Genomic DNA, 13,650 nt, shown 5'->3' on the forward strand with positions numbered 1-13,650 from the left:
TTGTTTGTTTGTTGTTTTTAGCTAAAATGATGCCAAATGATGGTTGTTTCTCCAAAAATTTCATCTGAGGACTGTTTGTGAAGCATTACCATTAACAAAACAAACCAATAAAAAAATCTAATCACCACTGGGAGGTCATCCATCAGACATGATGATGTGCATCTGAATGAACTTTTAAAGAACTTGAAGTAGTAAAAATAAGGCAAGAAATATTAAGGTCTGTGTTTTGGTTGTACTTTCCCATCTATATTTGAAGATTCAGAATGATAGATTTGATCATTAGATGGAGGATACGTTTTGTTTTTTGTGGGGTTTTTTTCTTGAAATTTGATGTACTGGCTTTTTTAGGAAAATATAAAACATATTAATGTGGGGAAAATGGTCCATTCAGCCTTTTTAAAGATCCACTTGGAGATGTTAAAGCTATATTAACACGAAGTCTAAATTGGCCATTAAAACTTTTGTGGGAACTTTGTGCCAGGGTCTGTTTCATGGAGGAAAAAATGACCACCTCTAAATCTGTGACTCAAGTTATTAATTTTTCACATAGTTCAAGATGTATTAAGGAAACCTAAACTGAAAGGAAAGAAAATAAACAAAGCAAATTTTTTAGCTTAACTTAAAAAGACAAAGTTTACATTTCACTTTTACACCTGCAACTACAAAAGGACAAAGAGATTAATATAAACTAGATCTTCTATAGTGACAAATACCTGCTGTCTTTTATCTGTTAAATTGAGTTAATGGGTTATTTCAGTTGTAGCATTAAAAGAATCAGTCTGCCTGTTTAAACTGGCTTGATGCATCAAATTTAAATTCAGTCGTTTATTGCCTTTTTCCCTGACAGTTGTGGGGAAACAGTGTTTTAAGAGGTCTTAAAACTGCTTATTCATCCCCTGTGTTGAACACCCTTTTCTTCATAGAGTACCATGTAATATCCACATTCAAGAGGAACCCCCTTGAGCAGGCCGTCCGTCGGCCCAATGTTAATCTCACATCCAATCATCTTATCAATCAGTACTGGATCGCTGTGAGCCACAAGGCTCCGGCCTTCCTCTATGATCTGTACCTCAGGCTGATTGGACGAGAGCCCAGGTAACCCCATCATCGCCACCCCGGACATGCCGTACCCGTGCTGTCCTAACGGTTCACACTGACGCATCTCTGCTGCTTTATTCTTCCACTTTTCTTTTAGTGTAGTTGGCTAACATTGTAGCTGCAGTGTTAATGTTGTTAAAATATGCTTGTGTGCAGTTTTGTTAGTTGAAGAATGTATAACCCAGCGCTCCCCTGAACTAAACAGGGCTGATGATGGGTTCTGCAGTCTTGACATTTTGCTGACTTCACTTTATTTTCATGGTGGGTTTCCAAAACATCTGCACTGCGTTCACCTGAGTCCTGCTCAGAAACGGACATAGGTGGATTTGTTTTGCAGATTCCTTTGGTAACACCACTCAGGTGTTGACCCTTGACAAATCTCTGCTAGCAGCTGCATTATCTCAACAGTGAGAGCTGAATCCAGTGTCACATGATGGTGCTAATGACAGGCTAGCAGAGACCAAGCCATTACACAGGGCCTGCACCTGTTTGTATCAGTAAGAGGAGTCATAGCACGTTCTTTTTCATCTCATCTTCTGTACTCCTTGTCCCGTCATGTATGTATCTCTTCCCTACAGAGAACTGTATAAATATGACCTTCAAGACCAATCCCTTAGAGCAGGCCTTCAGAAGGCCCAATGTCAATCTGCGCTCCAACCCCTTTACTAATCAGTATTGGACCACCGTCAGCCACACACTGCCGGCTCTGCTCTATGACGGCTATCTCATGCTGGCGGGCCAGAGGCCCCGGTAAGATTGCAACTGCCCACCCACAGCTCTCTCCTCTACCAGTCAGCCCTCCCTCCCACCTTTTCCCACATGTTCCCACACCACATGTTCCCACACCACCACCCTCCCACCCTGTGTTTTTTCAGACTGGGATTTTGGAAACTAGGATGGGTGCAGGGCAGAAGAGACAATGTTTGTAGTGTCTTTGCTTGGCATCAACTGGAAGTGTTTTTTTATTTTTAATTTTCTATTCAAAGATGCCTCCAATCACATTTTTTGTGAATATAACATGCTGTGAACATGACATCCATTATCCTTCACATTTCTCACCCAATCTCTGGAAATTTGGGGCACTGCGGGAGTTTTTGGCCAATCAGAAAGTTGTTCTCTGTTGGAGACGCCTTGTGTCTCACTGAAAGCAACTCCATTGCATGTCCACATATTCATAAACCAGTGGCATTTCAGACAGTAAATGTTTGCACATCTCTTCTTTTTGATTTGATTATCAGCCAAATTTCATGACATTTCACTGTCTGAAATTAATATGGCTCAACATAGTAACTCACATGGACCATAGGAGGTGATTTGAATCCGATTTGATTTTTCACCAGTTGCAAATGGAGATAATCTCTGGCTTTGTGTGCGAATCAACCGTGCATGTTATGTTACGTCTCTTGAATCTTTCCTTTGAACTAAAAGAATCTGAGTCATTTTAATCAGCCTCTGTTGGGATAAACATTTAAACTGGGTTAACATAAAAAATGTATTTAAAAAGTATTAAACTCCTTTTAATAACTCAGATTCTTTATGCTTCATCATAGTGGGTGTTGCTGTTTTTCAAATGCTAACTCTTACTACTTTCTCACCTTAAATTATAATTTCTTATATTTTAATCACTTGACTAACAAAGAAATTAAGTTTGCTAACTGGATTTACTCGTGTTAGCAGGACATTGATGGTGCCCGATGATATTATATCTAAAGGACTTGAGCTTTTTTATTAACTTTTAGTAACTTCTGGTATAAGAGAATCATCATGAATCACTGTAAATGTTCAATTACGAGTCAATTTTCTAGTTTATTGTTCTGGCCTATACACAGATTAAATCCGGTTAGCTTTAACTGATTTGTATCCATCACTACTGTCCACCGGGGAGAAATCACATCCCTGATTTCACACAGTGCTTTGAAAGTTTGAAAGCCTTATTGTTTGAAATATTTCTAATTACTTTAAAGGCAGATTAAGCAGAATGAAAAAGGAGAAAACATTTATAATCCCCCTCAGTCACATCTTATGACCCACTATAAATGTGTGGTGGTGTATTTTGTACAGATGTGTTCTATTTTTTTAAATTTCCCTCTTTGTGTATTTGGAGTACTTTTTGAGCTGCAGTGACATATTGCAGAAAGAGATCTATAAAAACGTACAGATTAGTTCACATTTCTATGTGCTCCTGATCTCTAAAGGTGTTCCTTCATTGAACAGGAATTTTCCCATAAAATCTGAACTTCTGTCTCACATGTCTGTTGAGGTGTGTTAACATGATCTTCACTGCACAAATGCTAAATTATACAGTATTCTTTTTCTACTGTTCTACAACTTTCTGTTTTTTGTTTTCCTTTTTTCAACTCTTTCGACTCGAGTTGGCAAATTTGAAGGCTGCATTTGCAGACAATAACTGCTTAGTCTGTCTTTTAAAGTTTTATAAAAAAAAATCTACAATCATAAAGCTACTGAATATTGTAGCTGTCAAATCAAATGTTGAGCATTTTGCTAAATCCCTTTTCTCCCTCTTGTTCCCGTTTTATATGATTGATTGACATCTATGAGACTGTAGCCAGTCAGGTTTGCATAGCTTAAACATTACCAACTGCAAGACTAGCTCTGCCCAAAAAGTGACTAAACCTGTTGTCCAGCTCCTCTTAATCCTTTGGTGTGTATCTGGAGTAGCTGAGGGTTTTTCCTTAGAACAGCAACAATTCTGAAATTGAACATCATTCAAGAGGTGGACAAACTCATAGCACTGTATCACCTAATCAAATCAAAGTCTGCTCAGTCAACTCAATGTAATCCTCAAGTCATGCCCATGGCTTAATCTTAAAAGTTAGAGGGCATTTCTTAGAGTCACATATTAAATTGAGAGGGAGTTGGACTCTGACCCCTCTGGTGTTTTTTTTTTTTTTTTTTTTTTGTAAATTAAATATTTATTTCAGATAGTTAAACTTCTGCTACTGCTTCCCAACACCCTGACACTGTTTTCATTTTTCCATCCATTTAAACCCCTGTTTCCCTTCTCTGATCCCACTCTGTAAGCCCTGATCATTTCACTGCTTCCTTTGTCTTTTTCTTCCTTGTTTTGGTTTGTTTTTTTTTGTTTTTTTGCCACCTTAGTGTTTCTTCCCATCCTTCACTTGCATACTGTTTCTTTTACAGGATGATGAAGACAATAACTCGCCTCCACAAAGCTATGATGGTCCTTGAGTACTTCACCAGTAACTCCTGGATGTGGAACACGGACAACATGGCCATGCTGCTGGCCCAGATGAGTCCTGAGGATAAGAAGGTATAAATGGCTCTGTTGTTAACATCAGTCTGTATTCTGCGTCAGTCACTCTTTTCTTTTTGCTGCCAGTGTCTGTGTCTTCTCACACACAACATTCAGGGGACGGGACACAAATCTACAGCTTGGTGCATTAATGTCTGATAATGAACCGGCAACAGCAGAGCCATTCATTCACTGCTGATGTCAGGGTGTAGTGAAAGGAGGTGTTGTTCAAGATAAACATCTGGAGAAATTTGCATTTCTGTAAGACATGATGCTCAGTTTAAGTGCAAGTTGAGGGAGCAGTGATCTTTTACAGAAAGTCAGATGACATTCACAAAAATTAAGCGATGTCCTTTTAATCAAAGATAATAAAAAAAAATGACTGGCTACATTCCCACTTTTTTTTCCCCCCTGTAGGTGTTTAACTTTGACGTGCGTCAGCTGCACTGGGCGGAGTACATGGAAAATTACTGTATGGGCACCAAAAAGTACGTCCTCAATGAAGAGCTGTCGGGGCTGCCGGCTGCACGAAAACACCTCAACAAGTAAGAAATCTGTGATTCTGCAAACATGTACAGACACAGAAATATGCTGTACAGAGGATACAGAGAGTTTGTTGCCTTGTCCACTGCAAAGCTACTTAAGGGCATAGGGGTGCGAGGAAAAGCCTTCCTGTCCAGCCATCAGATTGCTGGGGGGTGTGCACACCTAGGATACCATGTGTCCCCGTTGTGCCCTGTGGAGGTGTTGTGGGGCCATCAATGAAACACCAGTGAAGCCCTGTGCCCACCTGAAGACCCCAATGAAGCTAGTACCTCTACCCCACTCATCACCAAGTGCTGATTAATCTAAGGGATTGTAAAATCTAGTCCTACAAGCTCAACAAATTAGATGCCCACAGTGAACTCAGACCCAGCTCAGAGCTCGAACCGTGGTTATGAGGTTGCACGAGTCCAGAAGATAACTTTATAGATGCACTCATTAAGGGTTGGGACTGGCTGGATTTCAGTCCAAGTTACACTTAAACCACTATTTTTAAGGGAAATGTAGAGTTTTATCCTTTTTGATGTTTTTAAATTAGCAGAATTTGACAGAAATAAACTTCAAGAAAAATTAATTTGCTTATTAGGGGAAGTCATTTTTTAATAGATTTGATTGTATATCTAGCTAATATATATATCTATATTCTAGCTAATATTGCTTTATGATTTAAAACTAAGAACGTAAATTAAGAATGAAGACAGGAGTTTATGGACAGCGGTGTGAATTGCTGCCTGCAGTTTGATTGGAGGATGGTGCCTAATGCTTGGCATTATATTACTACACTGTCCCTTCATTAATAAACTTTCTGCAGCTGCGGGTTTCACTATTATTAAACTATTCAAAGATGAGCATCTCTCAATAAATCTGCCTCATTTATACTTATATCAACTCAAAAGTTACATAAAAGCAAATATTCTAATATTCATCTTAACAAAAGTTACTCTGCAGTGATGAAAAATTTAATCTGAAACATTTGTGATATTACACTGAGATGTTTGCACTTCTTTATACATTTATCTGAGCTTTGAACTACATTCAAACAGCTCTTCTAATGAATGTAAAGGTGGATGCTTTGTGGAAATGACTCCTAAACACTTGAGTATTTTTTAATTTTCTACAGTATGACTGATTTTATGTTACAAAATATGCAAAAAAGCAACAATGAAAACCAAACTGAAAACCAGACAACCAGCTGCTACACCTGTTAAAAACAAATAAAAAATTTAGAAAACATCTCTATTAGAAAACAAAGCAGATTATCATCAGGAGCACATGTAAGAAATCAGGAAATATATATGAAAGCATAACTGTTGCTACTGGTGATTTGATTAAACCTGCAGGACAGTTACTGTATGAGACTATTTTGGGCATGAAGGTGCTTAGTTAGAGCAATTAACAGAATCCACCAAAATCCATTTTCCCCTCCTTATCTAATATTGTTAATGTTAATATTCTGTACATACAGAGTTGTGACTTACATATTTTCAGGAATTAAAAGGAAAGCAAATATTAAAGATGAAAACTTTGCTAAAGCAGAGTGAATAAATGATTTCTTACCTGTGCACCTCTTTCTTCAGGCTGAGGAATATACGCTACACCTTTAACACTGTCCTGGTGGTGCTGATTTGGCGCATCTTCATCGCCCGATCCCAGATGGCCCGAAACATCTGGTACTTTGTGGTGAGCCTCTGCTTCAAATTCCTGTCGTACTTCAGAGCTTCCTCCACCATGAGATAATGAGCAAGGGGACACAGTGGTGGGTGGAGAGACAGATGGATAAGGACATGAAGATAAGAGGTGCCTGTGCTCAAAGTGCTGTTTTCCATGATGCTTGAAGATTAAAGCGAAACACAGTGAACACAAAGTGCCCCTGGACGAGCTCGCATCGCTCTGAGGTGTTGTCTAGAGATTTGGCACTTCATGAAATGCAGCATTTCTTCTCATACCATAAAGTACTCATTAACTGTGCTAGGGCTAATTGTAGAAAAGGATAAAAAAATGCATTTTGGTCTCATTCTGTTCATCTTCAGCCAGTCCAGTCCTTCTGGTTGCAGCTTTTCTTCTGCTCCCTTTCATCTGGCAAAGCTATGCATTGAATGATGCTCTGCACCAAAATTCTCAGCAGTCCGTCTTGGTTTTCTTCGTTTAGGTTCTGTGTCTCCAAAAATAAAGACTCAAGCAGCATTTATTGTTTGTTTTTTGCTTAAGTTTACTCAGCAGGACTTTCATCTGACACGCAGCATTTGCAAGGCAAGACATAAACCTGGAAAATGTTGGTTTTCAACATTTTTAAATGGGCTTGTTCAGGAACAGGCTGGCAAGACTTTGGAAAAGATCAAAAGCCATTTCAACCAACGTCAGCTTGTTGTAAAGAATAATTTGAATTGAACCCTCACCAGGATTTGTTGCTGACCTTTCTTTATTTTTTCTTTTTTTTTCTTTTTCCTGCACTCCTGTTATCTCAGACGGCTGCAGCCAGTTCTCTTCTTACAACCAAGCACAATGCATATTGTAATGGCTTTACTGAGTGCCTACAAACTGATTATTCTTGCATCAGCAGATCTTTCAAAAACCTCTTCTTCGTGTTTTTTGTTTTTTTGTGTGTGTGTGTGTGTCTAGAAGTTATTTGTGACCATAAAATTTAATCATTTTTGCCTAAATAGCCCTTTGCTGAGCTCATAGCTCAGCAGGGGATGAGACTGGTGACGATGAGAGAAAAAATGGTCTCGCTTATTCTGCTCGTGTTTCTCTTGATTGTTTTGAAAGTAAACCATAAGTAGCGGTTCACATCTTGTAATGGTCGCTGTTCTTCGAGTACACTACTTACAAGTAGCACTAACTTGAGGTCATTGTCTCTCTGAATGGGTTATCTTACTTTATCCATCTTCTGTTGCAAATATATGCATGTTTGTGCAACTGTTACTGTTGTATGATCATTATCTGTGAAGCTTCTGTAAATACACATGTAGGAAGTGATCTTGAATTTCTATCTTTTTTTTTTTTTTTTTTTAAAAAAAAGAATTTTGTCTCTTACAGACCTGGCATTTCCTCTGGACTTTTATAAGAATTAATCCATATTAAGCCTCACGTGCACTTTGGCATATTCATTTTCTGTTACCTTAGCCCAGGGATCACCAAATCCGGTTATCGAGGGCTGGTGTCCTGCAGACGTTGGGTGTGTCCCTGCAGCAACACACCTGATTCAAATGATTGGGCCATTAACAGACTTGTGCAAAACTTGATAACGAGCTGTTGGAGATCCATCTTAATTGAATCAGGTGTTGCAGTAGAGGAACAAACAGTACCTGCAGGGTACTGGTGCTTGGGAGCCGGAGTTTAGTATAGCCATTCATTGAGTTCACCATGAGCATTGAAGAAGCAGGGTGTTGATCTTTGATTGTGCTTGCATGTGTTGTCTTTAAGTGTCTTAGTAACTACAAATCCCTACATGGTTTGTCTGATGGTGTCATTGTACAGTGGGATTTTTCACCACTGTACACAAGATCGTTCAAGTGAACCCAGAATTGTGCCTGAACTTTTGTCAATATTCAAATGTGAAAAGAGCAATCAGGTGTGTGTTTTTTCTAAATATTTTTGAGTATATCTCTACTTAGGTAGATTATAAACAAACCTATTTTTCTGCAAATGACATTGCGTCACTAGTTTACAAAAAAGAGCTAACTGAACCAGCTTCAGCTGCTGTAAATACAATTATTTAAACTTAAGTAACCACGAGTTAAGCTCTGAAACTTATCATTTAACTTGACTGTGTGTACATGCAAGTTTGTCTTTGAATGTAAAAGATTAATTTCTTTGCACAGTCGGATTCTTCCTGTGACTCAAACATTAATATTACTGTTGTTGCCCTTAACCTTAACAGGTTATTAGATGGCTGAGTGATTAAGTTGCTGCTGTTGTCTCATTTCCTTGTTGCGGTGCGGCTGAGCTTATCTGTTTAGTGAAAGGCAGCTGCCGAACAGTGTGGTGAGACGAATGGAAATGTTGTCTGATCAAGTGTCTTTTTAAGCTCTCTAACTTGCTCTTGTGGTTATTACTCATTCATTTATGTCAGGAAGTCAAATTTTACTGAGTCATACCAATGATTTGTTAATCAAACCAAATTAGAAAGGGTAATATAATAAAACCTTATTGTGATGTTTTTTTTTTTTTTTGTTTTTTTTTTAATTTCAGGATTAAAACGTGGGTATTCAGTCTTGAAGCATGAACACAAAAATCTGTTGAGGATTAATTTGCCTTTTTGTTCTTTGGATTATTCTGAAAAGAGAATTTACTACTTATTAACTTAGCTTTGCATAAAGGCTAAAATACAGTGGCTCCAGTTAAAGGCAACAAAACCAGCTGTTATCTCCCTGTTTTAAGCTTTGAAACTTGGCAGAGAATCTTCCTGCTTCTGTTAAGATCTAAGAGACAAAACAATTATTTAACTTACTTCACCTGTATTTAATTCTACTTTGTGTTCCGCTTCCCTGCACCCCACTGGGATCTTTTGAGTGTTGCAGTGGGTTGTATGTGATCATAATAGCATCTTCCGAGAGCGTGCACAAGTCTCTGTGGACAACTGTGTACCAAGCAGTTGGTGACTGTGCTGACTTGATTCATTGCACTCAAACATGATGCCTCTGTTGCTGCCAATTTGTTAAGAGTTCACTTTTGTTTTTCACCAAAAGGACAAAACAAGAGATCTCTGGATCATCAGTATGTGATTATGTGATGAGGATGGTTACGTTGTGATGTATGAATTTTATGTCAACAGGTTTATAAATTTTAATTATGTCTAATAGTTTGTTTTCCTCATCAGAAAGGAAGCAACTGGCTGAATGTGAGTTGCTCAGACTCAGTTGGACCAGCAGACGCTGTGGTTTGTTTACTAAACTCAGTAGAATTACACATGCATGCTTCGACTGAGCCTCTCCAACCTTCATAGCAGTAATTAAAAAGAAAGTAGCCATGTTCAAGCATAATCTAATCATCTTGTGATCTCAAACAGAAGTCATCAGGCATGAAGGAGCTTTTTCTTTAACAGGCCATTCTCTCCTGGTGTCAAGATTAAGGCATCAAAATGAATAACTGCAGTCAAGGTTGCTCAGCTTTGGCATATTTCCGAACATGAATGGTGCATAACTCCAGCCATAAAAAGAAGGTTAAGCTGTCAAAATATCAAAGAACTCATCTAAACTTTTTTCTTCAGAGATGTGGAATTGTGATTTATGTGTTCCTAAATCCGGATTTCTGTACATACAGTATGAATACCTGTCTGGCTGATCCAGTGGGAAATTACCTAAACTTTTCCTGGAAAGAAAGCAGCACGAGATATTTGTTTAAAGATCTTCAACTTTTGTTTTTTTTTTTTTTTGTTACAGACTTTTAAACTTGGGTTTTCCACTTTATTTTCTGGCTGGTTTTCTGTGTTTCTTGATTTCATTTCAATTCTTGTGATTTAGAAAACTAGATTTTATTTCCTGTTGGAATTTGGTGCTCTGCTGAGATGAGGTAGAAATGTTTAGCTTTTTCTGGTGCTTGTTGCAGGTTAACGGTGGGTGATTTGCACCAAAGTGGGAGTTTTTTTGTTTGTTTTTTTTTGTCATTGCACACAATGATTATGTTGAGATTTTTTTTTTTTTTATGGTAAACAGAATCCAGGTCCATGTGCTGCACGTTTCTCCTAAGGTCACTCTTGTTTCATAGCTTCTACTTTAAGCAGCATAATACACATCTGCCACATTGTTTGTCTTTGAAAGTTTGAAAAAGGTTTTTGTCGTTTTCAATGTGAAACTTCAAAAGAAGAAAACATATGGGTGCCTTTTTTCTTTTTTTTTGTTTTTGTTTGTTTTTTTTTGTTGTTGTTTTTTTGTAAACCAAAAAGAGGGAATAAACTCTTTTAATCCTCCTCCTGGTCTAGAGGTTTCATTTTGAGTGAAGCAGAATGAAAAGGTTCGTTCCCATCTGAGACACCGCCGTAGTGACAGCATGATTGATGGTGAAACAAATGAACCATTAGTCTCAATCTGTCCAGCTGACCTGTTTCCTTTGGTGCATAACAGATCTGTCCTCCGCTTCCAGCACTGTATCTGGAAGCCAGATTAAAGTGGTATATTGAACAGCTCCATTAAGATTTAATGCTTCCATTCAGGATTAAACTTAACACCCTGTCCCCGTCCTCAGAGATTTTCTAGTAATACCCAGAAATAAGTGCCTCACCATCATAACCGTCAATGTTTTGTTAACACTTTGTAGTAGGTTTTGCTTTAAATGTAATACTGCAAAGTATAAGCTAAAATCTGATCTATACAGAGACGAGCAGCATCAGTGCCAGTTCACATAAATGCGTTACCTCATCACTTGTATGTGCTTTTTAAGCAGAGCAACTCTGGATATTTACCAATTTTTTTACACCAGAAATGTTTTTTTCACAGGAAGGATGATGGATACCAAATCACATTTTAGACATCCTGAATTTCCCATAATTAAACACTGAATTTTGCAGATTTTAAATGGTAAAATTATTTTTAAATGAAACTATAAAGATTTACACCAAAACTGCAGGTTTTAGGTGCTTCTCTGCTCCAACATGCCTGATTCAAATTAAATGGATCCAATCGGATTAAGTTCTGCACAATGACCCATTAATCTTGAGTAAGGTGTGTTGAAACAGGAAAACCTCTAAAACCTGGAGGACAGCAGTCCTCATGAGTCAGAGTTTGAGATACCCGTGCTAAACTAAAGCTGAGGGGGGAAAAAAATTGGGCTCTTGACTCATCTGTGTACAACTGGCAGTTTATTTTTCTATATATAGCACACCATCCCGTATGGAAACAATGTCATATATTTTTTACACTTCATAACAAAGCTTGGCAACACCGCCCTGACAACTGTGGCCTAGCATCCATTCCAAGAACTGAGTCACATCCAACCATGCACATCCAGTGAGGTCTGGGTCACTGGCCTGCAAAAACAGGAACCAGGGGGCTTATCAGGCTTAGACTGGGACCTCTGATGCAGACAACGTGCATTCACGGTCTGATCAGGATGTCAATATATAAAACTAAACATTTATGTGAAGGTTTTACGGTGTTTTATGACAAGCCACTTTGCAAAAATGGTGATTCAGTCTATAGCCAGTTTGTGAAAGCTTTTTGATTCACTTTCAGATGAGTCTTGTGTCTTGGTGACAGGCGTACGTTGCTCAGTAGAGCTGGAAAGTAAATATAACATCAATTACCTGAATCCTGCTGGAAAAGTCAACACTCTCCAGTAGTTCTTAATTCATAAAAAAAAAATATAAAAAAATCATGTTTTTGTTTTGAGTGGATTAACGTCATGAAAATGAGCACTTAAAATGACTCTGGTATGGCTTCTAACCTCTTTCCCCTCATTCTGTGAATGAATATCTATATATCAGCGAATTGCAGTGAGCTGTGAATGTTACAAGCTCGTATGGCCAGTTACATGTCCATCTAACGCTTGAGCAAGTTTCTCATCCTTTTAGTATAATTCTGTTTTCCCATGTGATGTCAAACATTTGTACCATGTATAATGTGATTATAGTGAACTTGGAACTTAGCTTCTTAGCTTCAATTCCACCTTGTTCCTCAAAAAGTTCCTCAAAGACTTCTCACAAAACAATACTGGTGGATGGGCTTCAAATCCTTGAAAACTAAACTAGCTATCTTGTTCATGGACTTTAATGAACCTCTGGCAACCTCTGCTCGCTGTAGCTGACCATGCAAATTAGCAGGTTGTCTGATGATGTTGAAGAATAGAAATTGACTCGCATGTATGGCATAGAAAACACATGGAAAGAACATGAAAACTCCACACGGAAAGGCCACTGTTCAAATCCCTCCTCAGCCGAGGATCAAACCAGCGACTTTCTGAGAACCTGCAGTGTTTGTAGTGCACCACACCACCATGCAGCCCCAAGTTAATATAAATTTTCTTTATTTAAACAGATTACAATGTTCATCGCCAAATTCAAAGGCATCTTGAGCTACAAAGTGACATCTAAAAAAGCAGCAGCTTGTTCTCTTTGTAGCCAGCGCTAATTTGAATTTCACTGGTTTCATTGATTTGTTACTTTCTGACCCTGTAAAGCAGACAGTGTTGCAAATACTTCTCTCATTTCCAGTAAGGACATGGGGGTAAAAACTCAGCTGCACTTCCCAGAATTTTGGTTTTCATGTGGAGAGGTTACGCAGATTCAGACGCTATCTGCAAGGAGGGTTTAGAAGCACTGAAAAAGGTGGGGAAAATGCTAATGCTTCTCATAGAGCTGGTAAGTAAAATGACTCAACATTGGTATGTGGTCTGTCTGACTAGTTGTTTTTTCACACTCAGTAGGGCAGTTTTATCACCACAAAGTGCAGTCAGTAGAGCTGTTTTCTGTACACTACCTTGTAAATCTTAACCTCAAAGGTCAGGCTGTCAGACATTTTCAGGCTTTAAATGAACGAGACAATAACTGCTATGAATCTGACACAACAGAAGAAATTAAAGTCAAAGTTATACTCAAAAGGGCTAATCTTCACAGGTTAAATAAACTTTAACCAAAAATTTGGCTGTTTATTTTTTTTATTGTTTCTCATTTACTCATAAGCAACAGTAAGACCTGTTTCCGTTTTTACAGCAGCTGACCTGTTTGTGTCATTTTGGTAGGAATAAAGCTTGACATTGCAGCTAACCTTGATGACAAACATTTTCACCACATCTCTACAAGT

At 38.2% G+C, this 13,650-nt stretch overlaps 1 protein-coding gene across 2 annotated transcripts in view; it reads left to right on the forward strand.

Moving 5' to 3' along the window:
* The window catches only part of far1 (fatty acyl CoA reductase 1), a 37,400-nt gene extending 29,481 nt beyond the window's left edge, over window positions 1–7,919 (forward strand). Inside the window, exons 10-13 of one of the 2 annotated variants that reach the window (XM_041996961.1) lie at window positions 924–1,095; window positions 4,261–4,390; window positions 4,790–4,917; window positions 6,493–7,919. In XM_041996961.1, the coding sequence (XP_041852895.1) occupies window positions 924–1,095; window positions 4,261–4,390; window positions 4,790–4,917; window positions 6,493–6,652 (590 nt within the window). In that variant the 3' untranslated portion in view covers window positions 6,653–7,919. Of the gene's footprint in view, window positions 1–923; window positions 1,096–1,676; window positions 1,849–4,260; window positions 4,391–4,789; window positions 4,918–6,492 lie in introns of both variants that reach the window. The other variant, XM_041996960.1, reaches the window with a different exon arrangement.
* Window positions 7,920–13,650: the final 5,731 nt, after the last annotated feature.

Source organism: Melanotaenia boesemani, chromosome 10 (genome assembly GCF_017639745.1).
Source record: "Melanotaenia boesemani isolate fMelBoe1 chromosome 10, fMelBoe1.pri, whole genome shotgun sequence".
Classification (NCBI taxonomy): Eukaryota; Metazoa; Chordata; class Actinopteri; order Atheriniformes; family Melanotaeniidae; genus Melanotaenia; species Melanotaenia boesemani.